General features: G+C 38.1%; 1 protein-coding gene across 1 annotated transcript in view; it reads right to left on the bottom strand.

The window, feature by feature from the left end:
• Positions 1-2,358: 2,358 nt before the first annotated feature.
• The window catches only part of LOC125387938 (tRNA-dihydrouridine(20a/20b) synthase [NAD(P)+]-like), a 54,525-nt gene continuing 39,235 nt past the window's right edge, over positions 2,359-17,648 (bottom strand). The window contains exons 12-13 of the mRNA XM_085697763.2: positions 11,387-11,487; positions 2,359-6,793 (exon numbers count right to left, since the gene is read on the bottom strand). Coding sequence (XP_085553889.1) covers positions 6,758-6,793; positions 11,387-11,487 — 137 coding nt within the window. The 3' untranslated portion in view covers positions 2,359-6,757. The remainder of the gene's footprint in view (positions 6,794-11,386; positions 11,488-17,648) is intronic.

Genomic DNA, 17,648 nt, shown 5'->3' with positions numbered 1-17,648 from the left:
AAAGTCAATTTTAATCAAAGAAAATGCATCTACTGTGAGCGAGAGATTCATTATAGTATATATCTTGTCAAATCTTAGAATTTCAAAAAGTCAAAATCTCATGTTAGTGAAATGTTGATGTAATTGCATTAAGAATACACAGAAATGCTAATACAGGCTGAAAATCAATATATGAGAGTGTAAATAAGGTTTTGTTTCTTCTAAAGAGCTCATATGATAAATATCTCATTCTGTACAGTGTTTCAAATGTAAGGTACTTAATTCTGAAATAGTAATTTATAAAAAGAATATAGAGAAATATTCAGTCTTTTAACTTAACAGAATGAATGCTCTCTACAAGAGTAGATGAGCTTAGTTCCTCTTCCCAAAGACACCCACTTCCAAATCCTTCATCTGATTCTGTATCTCTAAATAATTTGTTTTACTTGTGAGATGAGGACCCTGTGCCTCCTCCACTACCAAATCTCTGAGTATTTATCATCTCTTCCCCAGAAAGAACTATAATTTTGCCTAAATCAATAAGTCACATTATTGTAATTCTATTTTCTACTCAGAATAGAGCATACGTAAACTGTTCTTATATTTTGCTTACTGGATGCTTTGTGTCTTTGTGCTTCCTTTGTCTATTGCCTCACCTTGGCTCTTCCTGTTTGCACTCATTTTCCCCACACATTCTTATCAGGTGTTTGAGAGTTGGCTGAGCAGCTTCTCCCTAATGACTTCCCTTTACCAAAGTTCTGAGTTCCTTTGCCTTTCCCCTGCGTGGGTTTCCTTTTGCACAGCTTCAATGTTCCTTTTTCTTGGTTTATTCATCTTTTAGATGGAGCATATCTTCTGTTCACTAGTTTCCTTGAGGAAGGCTGTACGGGAGGTAAAGGTTCACACACACACACACACACACACACACACACACACACACACACACACAGTTTAAATCAGCATATAATGTATTAGATACCATTGAAGCTGTAGGGCGATTGGTAAAGAAAAGTCCCCAGACTATCTTGATACAAAATATATAGCTTTAATAAACAGAAGTAAGACTTACAACAGCTTACACCAGAATCCAACCGATCCGTCTGGACATAGGAGCCAGGCGAAAAGAGGGCTAGCGGAGCGCGTTTGCAAGGTTTATAGGCAGGCTTTTGCCTGAGGGCGGCACGCCCCGAAAACAGAATATGATTGGCTGAACTCCCCTATCATACCATTCTTATATTTTTTAACTATTTTTATCGTTCTCCTTCCCCCATCTTTCTCCATCCCCGCTACTTCTGGCTGCCCCCTGGTAGTCACCCCCTGCTTTCCTTTCATGTCTCATACGCCTTTCTGCCTATCCCTCACCCTTCCTCCTTCTTTCCTGATTTTGTCTTCTCTGAATTTTTCTACATTTTTAGATTTTACCTACTGGAAGTCTATTTTCATATACACATGTATACATTTATAAAGTTGGAGTCCGCAATAAGGGAGAACGTACAGTTTTGAGTTCCTGTAGGTCTAAAACTTTTTCATCCCTCACTCATACTTGATTTGTAATTTGACTAACTATAGAATATGAAGTATTTGTTTTTTTCATAATCTTGAAACCCTGACTTGTCTTCTGCCTTTCAACGCTTCCTTTGAAACATCCAAACTTACGTATCCCTTAAGCTTTTCGAGTTTCCCGGACTCTTGTAGAAGCTTCTCATTGGATCTGTTCGTTAATGTGGATCTATTTTATGGTTTAAATGTATCTTCAAAGTTTACCCTGTGACCCTTTAATACAGTTCCTCATGTTGTGGTGACTCCCCCAACCAGAAAAATATTTTATTGCTGCCTCATAACTATTTTGCTGTTATTGTGAATGATGATGTAAATATCTGTGTTTTATGATGATCTTAGGTGACCCCTGTGAAAGGTCGTTCAACCTCCATGTAGAAAGTCACAACTATAGAGTGTAAATGGACTAAGATATCCTATTTTCCACTTTTTCTTAAGTTCTCATTTGTATAACCTGATAAATGTTTGAAAATTTGAATTCACAAGTGCATTGAAATAAAAACCCATAGCTTCTAAAAACACGGAGACCTTTTTCTTCTTATACTCTATTTTCAGCACATTAAAAAAAAAACTGTGCCAGATTTTCTCCAAACTCTTTAGGCTTGAATTCCTTCCTACTCATATTTAAAATAAGAGTCTCAAGAACTGCCTGGGAGTTCCAAATGAGTGCTTGCTCATGAAGAGATTTCCAGTAGGGTGAGCTGCCTGAGAGCTTATTACGAGCTGGGGGACTTCAGCTCCAGGTTCTTTTCGAGTAATACCTAAGAGGACTCTGTGTCCGTCTTCCCAGAGAGTGATGAGTAACCAGACCAAGCAAGAGAATTGTTTTTATAATGATTCTTTACTGGCAACTTCAATATCCAAGGCATCAATGGGGTTTATAGTCTTAATAGACATGGGGGATTGATAATGGGCAACACTCAGGCAATTCAATATCACAATTATTAATCCTACTAATCCTAATACATAAAACCAATTCATAACCTTAATCTAACTTTATCACTTATCCATAAAACACTTCTTAACCTTAATACAATTTATCCATTACCTATACAACACTTCTTAAACTTAACACAACTTATCCATTACCTATAAAACACTTCTTAAACGTAATACAACTTATCACTTATGTATAAGATATCTCTTAACATTCCATATACTAGCATATGTATTAACACATCTATGCTCTTCTCTTAACATTTTGTGCACACATTAAATAGCATCATACGACCTGGTATTCTTCAGCTTAAAAAGGGCTTTTTGGATTTCTTCAAGCTGGACGCCTGACTGCACTGGGGGCTGGATTGCGAGGCTCGACTCTTGACCTCCTAGTCTGCGTTTGGGAAATAAGGCATTTGATGTCCTGTTCCAGGCTGGTATGGGGTGCTGCATCAATCCTTGACCGTGTAGTCTGTGGCCTAGTGTTAGTTTATCTCAGAATGTAGGGCCTATGGACTCGGCTTTTCGGGTGACTGAGTCTCGAGAGACAAGGGTTTTAGTTCTCTACTCTCGAGTCAGCAAAGCGTCTGTCTGCTCTCGAGTCAGAAAACGAAGCTTTGATCTCCGGATGGCAAAGCGTTTTGTCTGCGTTCGGAAAGGCAATGTATCTTGTCTGTTCTTGGGAGACAGACCTTCAATGTCCACTCTCAGGAAAGGAGGCTTTGCATTTGGAATGCAATTCGGAAGGCGTTAAATGTCTGTTTTCGGGAGCTGAAGCTACTACTCGGGAGACAGAGCATTAAATGTTTAGGCAAGGCGTTAAATATTTCTGCTTTTTGGGAAGCAGGCTTGGAGGATCTCTCTCTACAAGGCTTGGTGCCCAGGCCGCCATAAGAAGTGAGATAACTGCCCTGCTTCTGCCCCCTCTTTTTATGCCAGTTTGAAATTATCCCTTGTTTGATCCTTCCAATAACCAGATGTCCTAGATTATCAGTATCAACTGGCCACAGAATGGGGGTCCCTCTCGTGTGGCAAGATTACTTCGTTACCAAGGTTGCTGGGTGACGCCTCCCCATCTGTTTTTTTAAATCAATAACAAGTAAAATTTTATCCATCTCAAAGATCTCTGATGCAGTTTGACAGCTGAGAGGTTTTGTCAGTTTAAAAGGACAACCTCACCAAACAAATTTCAGTAAAATACAAATACAAGACATGCAAGTTATAAAGGCATGAGGACAAATACAAGTTATCAAATTTCTTTTTCATGGTGCCTTCCATAGTCTTAAAAATATTTTTTATTGTACAAAATTATCTGTATAGTCATTCTGACATAAATATGCTACTGTTTATACAATGTATATGTCTAAAATTCTGTTTTCACAAACACAGAGAATTCTTGTAAGTTCCAGGGAGCTGAATTGAAGGATTTACCTTAAACAGGTCAGATACACCCCTCTCAATTCCCTGGTCCTAAAAATTTTTTCCTAAACTGTTCTGCCAATACCTTAAACAGGTGTAAGAGACACCAGACATTTCCACAAACACTGGACAACTATGCCAGGATGTGACCAGCACCCGGCCTTATCAGGTTCCCCCCCCCAAAGACGACACCCACAAAAAAGCAGGAAGTTCTGAGAATCTGCCGCCCCAATTCCTTTAACCTGTGGTGCCTAACCGCCCACCCTTCTATTATAAAAAAGAGGTGAGAATGTAATGATTTGTTCTGTCTCTTTAAGAGACAAGCCACACCCATTCCCTCCCCAATGGCTGAGGTAGGCAGATCATCCCTTCTGCTTGCAGCCTGAGTCTCTTCCTTTTCTGTCTCCCTCTTCTGTCCTCCCCCTATTCTGTCTCCCCTCTGCCTCTCTTCTCTTCCATAACTCACTAAATAAATATCCAACCTTACTTTGCATGGTGTACCTGTCTGTTTCTTGCCCACCTCCGCGTGTCTCCCTGCCCCAGACCTGCATGTGGTCTCATGGCCCACTGCAGCCGCTGGGGATCCTGCAGAACTTTTTAATTAATACATTTCAGCCATGCTCAGTCTCCTGCTTTCTCTCTTTACTCCGGTCTCTTCCAGATGTCTCTGGCTGTTCTTTCCCTTCTGTCTACAATAAAAACTTCCTCTTAGCCAAACCTTGGAGACGTCACATCATCAGTTTATATAGCTATAAACTGTTCAAGGTTTAGTAAATTAAACTTGCTTGTGAATTAAGGTGACTAAAACCCAGGGAACTGGGATTCCTGCATTTTCAATTTCTTAAGACTCACATTTTTCCCCCTTAGGAAAATTTCTCAAATTTTTGAGGTCTCCAATTACAGATCTGTAAAATTGAGACATGAGGGCTAAGATTCCCTAATTGTAAACTTTAAAGTGCTTTTTTGGTTAATTAGCATATTAGTTTATATAGTTAACACTTATCTAAATTTTAATAGTCTCACTTTGGAAATCAGATAAAAGGCCTAAAAATGTGAATATTTTGTTCAAATCACATGACTAAACAAGTGGTAAAGCTGAGTGTAATGGTCTGTCCTGTCCCTTTAAGAGACAAGCCCTGTCCACTCCCCCCCTTCCACCAAGGCAAGGGGATCTTCCTTCTGCTTTCAGCCTGTGCTCTCTCTGTCCTGTCTCTCTTCTGGAAGAGATGGCTGCTGCCCCCTCTCTCCCCCCCCATTTCTCTCTCTCTCTCTCTCTCTCTCTCTCTCTCTCTCTCCCTCCCTTCCTGTCCTTCCCTCTCTTTCCCTTCCCTTTCCTCTCTACATGCTGTCTATCAGTCTCTAACTTGCTGCGGCTCCCCCTGGGACTGGCTGCCCTGCCACCTCCCACCAACCTGGGATCCCCTGAGGCCTTCTGTGGCTTCCCTGCCTGGGACCTGGCTGCCCCTCGTGGCTGCTGCCCCTGGGGGAATGGTGCCATTTTATCTAAACCATTACACTGAGATTAACTCTTGGTTCTGTCAATTCTAAAGCTGTGCACTTTTTAAATTTATGTAATTCTGACATTAGACCTGATTTCTGCAGAGTAGGTCAAGTCCTCAAACATTTCCCGAGTTACTCTCACTTTGAAATGCCTAAGTCTGAAGTTTAAAGTGTCATGTGCTCAATTTCCTTCTCCTTGTTATTTATGGTGGTGTGAGCCCCGATGGCACAGTTTTCATATCTTCCCTGTTACATATCTTCTACAAGTCTGTTTTCTAGAACTAACTCCTCAGTCTTATCTGAAATAAAATTAGGTATGAAATTGGCATTAAAATTATAACAACAAAAGATAAAACAGACCAGAGAAGTAAAAACTCCAAATATTTTATATTTAAATCATTTTAAGACAAGTGGCATTTTACAGTTAAACATTGAAATAACCTAAATCATGTTACTATAATTACAACCTTTACATGAATATTTGCATGAAAACCAGTATTTAACTTTGAAAACAAAGAAATATTGTAGAGAGACCTGTATGATACCAGTGCATATATACTGAGGTAATATCTGGATAATCAGTAACTTTCACAAGCATAAAAAGCACGGCTTTTTGGATGTCCTAAGTGAGCTTTCTAGGTGGAGAAGACCACAGAGCAACATAAGTTCAATTCAATGTTATGACAGTTACGCAAATGGACATAAATTCTATTACCAGGTGAACTTGAAAAGGTAGAATATTGATTATACATGACCAAAATATCAATAAAAACAGTCTAATAGGTACAGAAGTGCAGTAACAAAAATGCAGCTAACAAGAGTGCTGTCATATGTGCAGGAAATCACAGACTCACCAGGCTTAAGAAACCCTAAGGCCATTGTTTTCAGTGTTCTCTCTGACTCTCTTCTATAAACACAGTGGCTATTATGGGAACAAATTTTCAGACTGAGGACTGTTTTCAAAAATCATTTTCATCACCACCACTGATTATTACTGAAAACCCATCAAAGATTTCAAGGCTAATAATAGTTTCATGCAACTTCAGATCTATTTTGGGAAGTAAATGGCTAATGAACTTTTCCTTTTATGGGTAAAAAGTTACCATATACCAATGTTATTAGCAATATGTAAATATGGCATTTAACATGCTTATATTTTTCAAAAGAGCTGAAACATACTTTACTGATGCATTATCAAGTATTTCGACATCAGTACTACACAGTCATGTGAGCCTATGGTTGCTAGCGGAGCTTTTTTTGTGGGCGGGGGTGGGGGCTGAATTCTGAAAGTTTTAGTGGATACCATGATAACAAATTTATTTTCTTGACAAGGTGTATCACAGTCTTCTTTTCTGATGTTAATTCACAGGCTTTTCTTCTTGTCTTTTTCTAAACGGTTCTGTAACCAAAAAAAAGATAGATTAATAAACAAGTTCACAGACATAAGGACTTACAAAATTTTGTCTTCTGTCTAGTTATTAGATAATTAAAATTTGAAAATATGGATTGAGAAAGTAAAAAAACTTAAAACACTACAAAAATCTGAGTTTTGTTTGAAAAAAACATTGAGGGGGAAGTAGTCTCTGATAATTTCTTTTTCATATATTCATCTGCTTGTCTCTTACTTCACAATTACCCCCAAGAAAACAACATTTTTCAAATTCCCTTATTGCAGACCCAATTAAGATCAAGGAAAAGATATGAAAAAAAGTAAAACCAAAAACAATTGGAAATGAAATAGGAATTAACCTTAAAAGAAGGAAGAAATCTCACAGACCAGAACTGTTAGCCACTACCTCTTGTTAAGGCTGAGTATCAATGCTTTTATAAGAACTTAGCATTAGCAATTAAATAGAATGAGAGGAAGTATTTTGAATGACAACATATATACTTTTATACATACATGATCACTTTAGACATAAATCAAAGTTTTAATGAAAATGCTAAGTTCGGGCAAATATCCAATATGAAGAGGGATTTTCCAAAATGAATTTAAAAATTATCAAGTGTTGATGGTTTGTGCTGCAAATAATACCTCATCATTTCTTGTTTTTGTTTTGTTCGTTTTTTAGAAGACAGCCAGGCCAAATAAGAAAAAAAAAAAGATTATATGTTTCAAAGGGACCATTTTCGAATATTTATTTAATACTTTTAACTGGGAGGGGCCCCAGCTGGGAAAAGACAAATGGATTTAAAAGCTGCAAAATAGAAGTAAAATTCATGAAGACTAGCTAAACTCAGCTTTATACTAAAATTTTTTTTTACTCATTTTTGCTTGTTCAGACTGAATATTAAAGAGTCACGTGTGAGAAGATGGGTCCGTCAAAAAATATGAATATGGTATGTACTCACTCATTAGTGGATTCTAACTATAAACAAAGGACATTGAGTTTATGGCTCATGATCCTAGAGAATCTAAGTAATAAGGTGAACCCAAAGAAAAACATATATTTATCCTCTTGGAAATTAGAAGCAGACAAGATAGCCAGGCCAAAGTTGGGAGCATGGGGGTGGGGGAGGAAGGACAGATATAGGAGCAGGGAAGAAGATATCTTAATTAAGGGAGGCATTGTGGGGTTGGCAAGAAGCTTGACTCTAGAGGGGTCCCAGGTGTCCACGGGGATGTCCCCAGCTAGGACCCTGGGCAGTGGAGGAGAGGGTGCCTGAACTGGTCTTGTCCTGTAGTCAGTCTGATGACTATCTTGAATATCACCATAGAACCTGCGTCTGGAGACAGATGGAGATAGAGACAGAGACCCACATGGGAGTACGGGACTGAGCTCCCAAGGTCCAGTTGAACAACAGAAGAAGGGAGAAGTTGACCAAGGAATTCAGGACCACGAGGGGTTGATCCACCCACTGAGACAGTGTGCCTGATCTAATGGGAGCTCACCAAAGCCAGCTGGACTGGGACTGAACGAGCATGGGATCAAACTGGACCCTCTGAATGTGGCTGATTATTGGGGCAGACCGAGAAGCCAATAATAATGGCACTGGGATTTGTCTCTAAGGCATGTACTGTTTTTTTTGGATCCTAGTCTATTTGGATGCATATCTTCCTAAGCCTGGATAGATGGAGCCTTGGACTTCTCACAGGGCAGGGTACCCTGCCCTTTCTTAGGACTGGAGGGGGAGGGCGAGGGGAGAGCGGGAGGGAATTGGGAGGAGGGGAGGAAGTGGAAATTTTGGTTCCTAGCATTAATAAAGTAATAAAAAAAAAAGGAAAAAAAAAGAGAGAAGATTGGTCCGTAAATGGCATCTAAATTTCAGTATACTTCTTAGGTTTTTCAGAGTGGACAATAAGGCTACTAGGTAGGCAGACAGGGAAAAAATATAATAAATCAACTAAGCATCTAATGGCTATGCCTATACAGGGTCTTTCCTATTTAAAAATATTTCAAGTTTTTTCTTGAAACAGAACCTGATTTGATGCTCATTAAGGTACCCTATCTCTCATGTAAGTGATGAAGTAGTCAAGCCGCCTGGATGTCAAATTATTCAGGGGCTTACAGGATCAATAAACCCTTCAAACAGATACCTACAGGAAGTCAGTCTGACAGGCAATGAACAGCAGGCACACAAAACAGTGAAGGCTTAGCCCGAGCCTTAGCAACAGTAGAAACCACCACTACTCTTGGGTTGGAGAGGGAAAAGTGGACGGTTTGGGTACAGGTCAGCAAATGGAAGCTGCCCACTGGAACTGTGACCAAGAATATGGGGCTGGAAGCCAGGAAGGAAATGTCACTTAAAGCAGAAAATAGGAGAAATCAGTGGCTTTCTGTTTTCAGTTTTCTACTAGTGCCTCTCACTATCTAAACTTGCCAGGAGTCAGAAAGCAAGGTTCTGGAAAGTACGTTCCTACATGGGATAGGGCAGGGTTAGAAAGAGAATGGATCCAGGAGTACACAGACTGAAGACCAGCACAGGCTGAAGAACCCAGTTAATGATGGCAGTTGTGAAGAAAGATATCCTGACATTGATGTCTAGTTTTAAATACTCTTTCTAGTTCAGCAACTTGAGAGCAAATCACATAAAAATTTTTGATTCTTGACATCTTGAGATACTAAAGTATTTTAGTGTAGTGAGGTGCCAAGGGAGTAAATCTGATACATAGGAAAGATCATTAGTCAGGTGCTTTGTCCTGGAGCACACTGAATAAATGTCAATATTTCATAAACAGAATACAGGTATTAGGTTAAGGCTATCCAATAAGGTTCCAATCCGCACTGCTAGGCACTCAGTCTATCTAGGATGGGGTTCTTTTCCAAAGCAGGTGCAACAACTATTTTCTTAGGCAGAGTATACTACAAAAGCTTTCCACATCTTTTGCTAAGAATAAAGAAGTTCCAAGCTGAAAGTGTTTTTTCTGGGGGTAGTGGGTAGACTGCAGGAAATCTTAACTTTATATATTCTTGAAGGTTAAGGAATTACTACCAAACTGTTAAAAGTTACCATTAACTGTCACCATAACAGAGACATTGAGCTATTGACTCTGACCTAAAATACTGAGGGTGTAGTCTTAGTTTCTTTTCCATTTAAGGGCCTAAATATTTCTGGAACCTTGGAAACACTTTGCTTTAAAGTGCATGGAAAAATATGATGGTTGAGAAGACTCCGGTCTCACAAATAAGAAGGCGTAAAATCTACTTAGACAAGAGGTCTCAAAAACACTTCTTTCCTTCCCATGCTGAATGCTGAGTTGTCATGGAGTAGTTTTTGTTATGCCCTGAGGAGGTCAACCAGTTCAGGATCTCTACCACTGCAAATAAACATTTACTCTAGACCATATAAACTTAGCCTTTAGCGTCTTAAGACTAGATTACCTATTGGGAACAAGATTATGTACATTTTAGATTGCTTCATGACTGAGTAACTGAAGGCTGAACCAGCTATTTGAGACTAAATCAGTCTTTCAGTAAAACTACAAAGGAAGTCACACTGATGACAACAATTATGATAGTTCATTCTTTCATTTGTTCACTCACTCCTTCCTTCCTCTCTCCCTTCTTTTCTTTGAGACATATCTAAATGCTGGAGTTAAAGGTGTGTGCTACCATGCTTAACTAACAGCTATCTGTTTCCTGAGTACTTACATCACCAGGAACGGTCAAGCACCCTGCACTTTACTTAGTTCTCTCAACAGTGAGCAAGGCGTTATTATCGTTCCGGTGTTAAAGACGAAGACAGTGTATTTCATTCAGATGGGTAACATCATCTCTTAGAATCATAAAGCTACTATGAAGACTGATAAAGGTATTCCAATCTGATTCCAGAGTATATAGGTGTGATGCCTATTTGTGACACACCAAGGCTCCTTCTGTATCTGTTCTTTCTACACTACACGTTCCCCTGAAGTACTAGGACTTGGACTGGCACTCCCCAAAATGAGTGGCTGGGAAATAAATTCAGGTTGGTGGTTGACAACTGAAGAGAAAAAAGACAAACCTACTTAATATGGGTGGATGTTTGGAACTGACTGTTGCTAAACTAGAGACAGAGAAAGAAAACCCATGGCTTAGATTTGAGAGATGATTTAACCAAGACATTTCCCCATCTTTATATCAACTCTGGAGGTATAAATCAGGTATCTGAATGCCATGGTTCTTTGCCCTAAGGTACAGAAAACAAAGACTGGAGTAATGTGATACAAAACTTCAAAATTTGGCCTCACTTTGGCACAAATACGGCAAACATTCCAGAGGTGAAACACATTTTTTCCAGAACCAATTTTTTAATGCTATTTTATAGCTCAATTCTTTTCTTTAAAACTTTACATAAGTGGAATATTTTTAAATTAGCATGTTAGCAATTCTTATATTATAGCTATCTTGCATTTGCTATAATGGCCTCAGGTAAATCTGGCTTCTCTGATTATTTAATAAAGCCAGGATTAAGCATACTATTTGAATTTGTGAAGGGCATGCAATCCAAATAGTTATTTAAGTAATTATTATTTCAAAAAACTTTACATCTTTAAATCCATGTCACCAACCTGAAGTTCTGAGTGTTCTTTCAGGAGTCGATCATATTCTTTGGAAAGTCTCTCTGACTGTATCTTCATAGCCATCACATCGTTCTGTGCTTTAAAAAGGGCTAAAAAAAAATCAAACGGAATTTTATTTAGAAATAACTTTAAATAATTAGAAAAGCTATATGACTTAAGTTGAGAACTCGTATATAGTATACACTCAAATTTCCAACTGGTAATGTCATGCTACATATGATCATACTCAACATCATATTGGTAAGTTTCAAAACACATCTCTTTTCTCTTTATTTCTTTTTATGTGCACTGCTGTTTGGCCTATATGTGAGGCTGTCAAATATTCTGGAACTGGAGTAACAGACAGTCGTGAGCTGCCATGTGAGTGCTGGGAATTGAACTGGGGTCCTCTGAAAGAGCAGCCAATGCTCTTACCCACTAAGTCACCTCTCCAGTCCTCTTTATATCTTCATTGTGCATTTTCTAACAGTATGGCATTCTCTAACATGACCACAGTGTAATTACTATATTTGAGAAATTTAATATTAACACAATATATTTAATGTAGTCTGCTACTCATATTTTAACAGTAATAGCAATCATAACTATGTCCTTTTTGATGCTGTTTTTCACTTCTACTTTAAGAAACAGTAGTGGATCACATTTACGTTTTATTCCCATGTTTCTTTGGTTTTCTTTAATCTATACTAGTTCTTTTATCTTATTCCAACCTTCTCTTTTTTGACCCTGACATTTTTAAAGAATACAGGCCATTTTAAAAGAGAATGGTCTTTGTTTGGGTTTGTCTGGTGTTTCCTCATGACAGAATTCTGGTACTCTTATTTTAAATATATTGTACTCCCCACTGAATATTAAGCCTAAAATTGTTAACCTAGTAGCCTTTACCCCGAGAATGGTTAGAAAGCCAGGCAACAGCCACATCCACGCCGAGGACAGAAGCCGTTAAGCAGGTCTGTGCTATTCCAGCACCAGGGGCCCTTTCAGAGCTGGCATCACACATTTAATCCTGTCTCTCAGGAGAGTGGCAGACGAGATCTGTGTGAATTCAAGGCCATGGGCTACACGAAATTGATTTATTCTAAAAGAGAAACGGAGCCAGGCAGTGTGATTAAAGGATCACACCTTTAATCCTAGTATTTGGAGTCAAACGCTTTTAATCCCAGCACTAGGGAGATGAAGAAAGAAAGGATATGGCTGTGAAGAGAGAGGAATATAAGGCGGGAGGAGACAGGAGCTCAGAGGCAGTCTGAGGACACAGTCTGATCATGCAGTTTGAGGATTCTTAGAGATAAGATCACTCGTTCAGTTTGAAGATTCTGTTAGAGGTAAACGGTCTTTCTAATGACTGGCTGTGCTGCTTCTCCGACCTCTCAGCTTTCACCTCTTCATACCTGACTCTGGGTGTCTATTAGTAAGACCAATTAGAATTTGTGCTACAAAAACGCTATCAGAGCTAGAGGAACAACCTTCAAGATTCGAAGATTAAACAGTTTATAACCAAAGATGAGAGGCTAAAACAATATTTCATTCAATTTGATTCATTCATTATTTACTTGACTAATTCAGGTAAAAATGATTAATTCATTATTTTTTTCTGCAGAGATCTTTTGGACAACATATACTCTACCAAAAAAAAAAAGAGTAAACAAAAATAGAAAACATGGAATCTAAAAAGGTTAGGAAAATGCTCAGAATGATGATGAAGAGGTTTTAGTTATAATAATGCAATATAATATAAACTGTAAAATTTTCATGAAGAGTAGAAGTTAGGAAACGAGTTTGTTGAAATAAAAGACACAAGCTGGGCAGTGGTAGTACATGCCTTTAATCCCAGCACTCAGGAGTCAGAAGCAGGTGGATATCTGCAAGTTCAAGGCCAGCCTGGTCTATAGAACAAGTTTCAGGGCAGTCAGAGCAACACATTGAGAGCCCATTTCAAAAACCAAAGACACGTGTCCTTGTCATTCATAAGAAAGCTTAAAGAAGATATTCCACAATGAAAGAGCAAAAATAACGACCTAATCATTTAAGAACATGAAACAAGTATCGCAAGAAAGGGACCAACAAAATGGATTAGCTTTTGGTGTTTTTTTGTTTTTTTAATGGTAAGCGTCTACTAATTTTATGTATATGCAAAACGCAAAACTTTTAATTAAAAAGTTAGAGAAAGGTTAAGTACAGGTGCGCTAGGTGAATATTCTTTATATAGTACCAGAAATATGTAGATATGCTAAGCAATATGTTCAGATACAGGTTTTATGTTTTATTTGTAAAAGCAAACACTCCTAAAAGCTGGAATGGCTTTTAAAATCTAGTCTCATTTTTATTTTTCTAATAGAATAATAATGAAAAGAACATGCTGATGATTTTTTTCAAATCAGTTCTTCTCTCGTGAACATTTATCGTTCCAAATCAGTGGATTCAGCAGATGTCCTACATAAACAACCACAAACCAATAAGAGGTCATTCTGTTCACTGGCACAGATCCTCTTCTTCCTTCCAATGCTCTACCCAAGAGAGTTCAACATTTTAAGATTTAAGAGCTAAGAGATGGATCAAACATGCCAGGTCCTGCCCTAATGATTGCTTAAAACATCTTCCTGAGGTCACAAATATTATTTAATTATCCACCTGTTGAATTTAAGTTTTGGAGAAAGTATGTCACTGAGAAGCTTTCTTTCATGAAAAAAAATTAACTTAAAGGTCAAAAAGACAACAATGAAGATATTTACCATATTCATTCTTATTTAATTACATTATTTGGAGCCATATACCAGACATTCCAGAATAATCTATTATCTAATTTTATAGGAAAGAAAACTGTTGCCTAAAAAGATTTAGCAACTTGACAGAGATTACCCTGTGCTTCCTCACACATTTCCAAGATTAAACAACTTCTAACAGTAAAGATCTACTTTATAGGTAAAGTCAGGAATGGAGCCAACTGGTCAGATATTTCAAGCAAGGAATGGCTATCTTACCAGGATATGTGCTTATTTCTTATGGGACCCAACACTTTATCACCATCATTCATGTTTCCTAGGATGATACATCAACTAACAAACCTGTCAGTCATGTGCTTTGCTTCACTCAAAACTGTAATGCCATTTCATCCATCTTTTTACCAGTTTAAGTTTATCAGCACATTTAGAGAATTGTGCTCATTGATTGCATTCTATCCCTTAGAACATTTCTTTATTTAGTATGCATTTAACTCTCTTTACTCCAGCTGTGTGTGTGTGTGTGTGTGTGTGTGTGTATAGACTAACTCATGTATTGTTCAGAAGAAGAAACAAAACTACTGTTTTGTGTTTTATGTACATATATTTGCTGCATCCATATGGACTATAAACTCTTCATTAAATTGTCTGTGTTTTCTTGCTTAATGCTCTGTAATGGTTACAAAAGCTTTTCTTTGGATAGATAATTTTGTTCTATTAATGTCAATTATATATAACATATTCTTTCTAAGTTACTATCTTCTCCATAGTTACTTCTCCTAGTCTGGATACACTTAAAATAGTTATAGACATTGGGAACAGGTAAGGATCTCACAGAAAAGGAAAATATAATTGAATAGAAGTATAAAATGGAAACAAACAGAATAAAATATTATCATTACATATTTGTCCTAGGAAAGCACTCTTATTGAAAGCAAGACTCATTTTATGGTTTAAGATTAACATCAACCATATGTGGAGATAATAAGGAGATGAAAAAATAAATGCATTATTTGCCTAACTGAAAGGACTGGTCATAAGTTATTATCACCTTAAAAAAACTATTATTAGGGTTGGAGAGGTAGCTTAGTAGAGTGCTTGTCTAGAATACATGGAACTCTGGGTTTGATCTCAAGCACCAAAAACATGGGGCTGATGGTACACACCAATAATACTACTACTACTGGGGAGATAGAAGCAGAGGGTCAAAAGTTCAAGATCATGCTATACAGCACACTTGGAGACGTGAGTGTTCCAGTCCCTGCTCTCTAGGCCTAGCCCCTAGAGGCACATCCCATGTCCCACTCCCATCCACCAAAGATCCAGAGACCTGGGAGCAGCCTCCCAACACCCCCCAACCACTTCCCATGGAATCTGTGACCACCAGAGCCTTGGCCCCGCCCACACCTGGAGAGGTGAGTGTCTGGCTCCCTGGCTGGAGGACCCTACTCTCTAGTCCCTAGTGGCCAGAGGCACATCCTGCGTCCCCCCACCACCCACCAAAGCCCCAGAGCTTCCCTACACCCGCAACCAACCCTCATGGCATCTGCCATCACCGGAGCCTTAACCCTGCCAACACCTGGAGGAGCCCAGGAGCCAATCAGGGGCCACCAGAGTCATGGGACCCACCTGCACCTGGAGGAAGAGGTACCACCTAAGCCACAGGCACCATGTGCACCCACCGGAGGAAGAGATGGGTAGCCGACGGTGTAAGAGTCCACTCAACAACATAAAGAGCAGTATGGCACCACCATCGGGCACATCCAGAGAAACCAGTGGTTCTACATCAGCAAGATCTGAGCGTCCCAATGCAGATGGAGCAGAAGAAAATGACCTTAAAGATAATTTTATGAAGATGACAGAGGCCCTTAGAGAGGAAACAAAAAATTCCCATAAAGAAGTGGAGGAAAATTCAAAAACTTTGAAGAAATCAATGAATCCCTTAAAAAAAACAAATCAAGCCAATAAAAAACAATCAAACAGGTAAAGGAAATGGTTCAAGACTTGAAAACTGAAATAGAGGCAATAAAGAAAACACAAACTGAGGGAATTCTAGAAACGGAAAATCTGGGTAAACCATCAGGAAATACAAATGCAAGCATAAACAACAGAAGATAAGAGATGAAAGAGAGAATCTTAGGTGCTGAAGATATGACAGAAGAAATAGGTTCATCGGTCAAAGAAAATGTTAAATCCAACAAATTCCTAACACAAAGTATCCAGGAAATCTGGGACACCACGAAAAGACCAAACTTAAGAATAATAGGGATAAAAAATAATAATAGGGATAGAAGAAGTAGTCCAGCTCAAAGGCACAGAAAAATATATGTAAATATAAATATATATTTATAAACAAAAAATATATATAAATAAATAGAAATACAGATTTATAAATAAATATAAATATATAAATAAAATATAAAAACCTTCCCAACCTAAAGGACATATATATGAAAGTATAAGAGGCTTACAGAACACCAAATAGACTGAACAAAAAAGAGTCTCTTCATTATATAATAATAAAAACGCTAAACATACAGAATAAAGAACGAATATTAAGAGCTACAAAAGAAAATGGCAAAGTAACATATAAAATGGCAAAGCTATCAGAATTACACCTGACTTCTCAATGGAAACTCTGAAAGCCAGAAGGTCCCGGAGAGATGTTCTACAGACACTAAGAGACCACAGATGCCAGCTCAGACTACTATACACAGCAAAGTTTTCAATCACCTAGATGAAGAAAACAATACATATTTCATGACAAAACCAGATTTAAAAATACCTATCCACAAATCCAGCCATAACAGAAACTACTAGAAGAAAAACTCCAACCCAAGGAAGTTAGTTATGCCCACAAAAACACAGGCAATAGATAAACTCACACAAACAAACCAAAGAATAGAAATATATACAAAATGCCACAACCAAAAACAAAATCTAAAATAATAGGAACTAACAATCACTGGTCATTAAAATCTCTTAATATCAATTTGCCTAAAAAAGACACAGACTAAAAGAATGGATACAAAAACAGTGTCAATCCTTAAGCTGCATAAAATAAACACACCTCAACTTCAAAGACAGCCATTACCTCAGAGTAAGGGGTTGGGAAAATATTTTTCCAATCAAATGGACCTAAGAAACAAGTTGGTGTAGCTAACCTAATATCTAACAATTTAGACTTCAAATTAAAATTATTCAAAAGACAAGAAGAAGGATTATTTCATATTCATCACAGGAAAAATCTATCAAGATAAAGTCTCAATTCTGAACATCTATGCCTCAAATACAAGGGCACCCACATTTGTGAAAGAAACACATCAAATACCACACTCTAATAGTGGGAGACTTCAACAACCCACTCGCACCATGAAACAGGTCTGCCTGTTCATAACGTAACAGAGAAATAATGGAATTAACAGATGTTATGACTCAGATGGGTTTAACAGATATCTATAGAGCATTCCATCCAAACACAAAAGAATATACCTTCTTCTCAGCAACTCATGGAACCTTCTCTAAAATCG

Source organism: Myodes glareolus, chromosome 11 (genome assembly GCF_982192425.1).
Source record: "Myodes glareolus chromosome 11, mMyoGla1.1, whole genome shotgun sequence".
Taxonomy (NCBI): domain Eukaryota; kingdom Metazoa; phylum Chordata; class Mammalia; order Rodentia; family Cricetidae; genus Myodes; species Myodes glareolus.
This window is presented reverse-complemented; position numbering and strand designations above follow the sequence as displayed.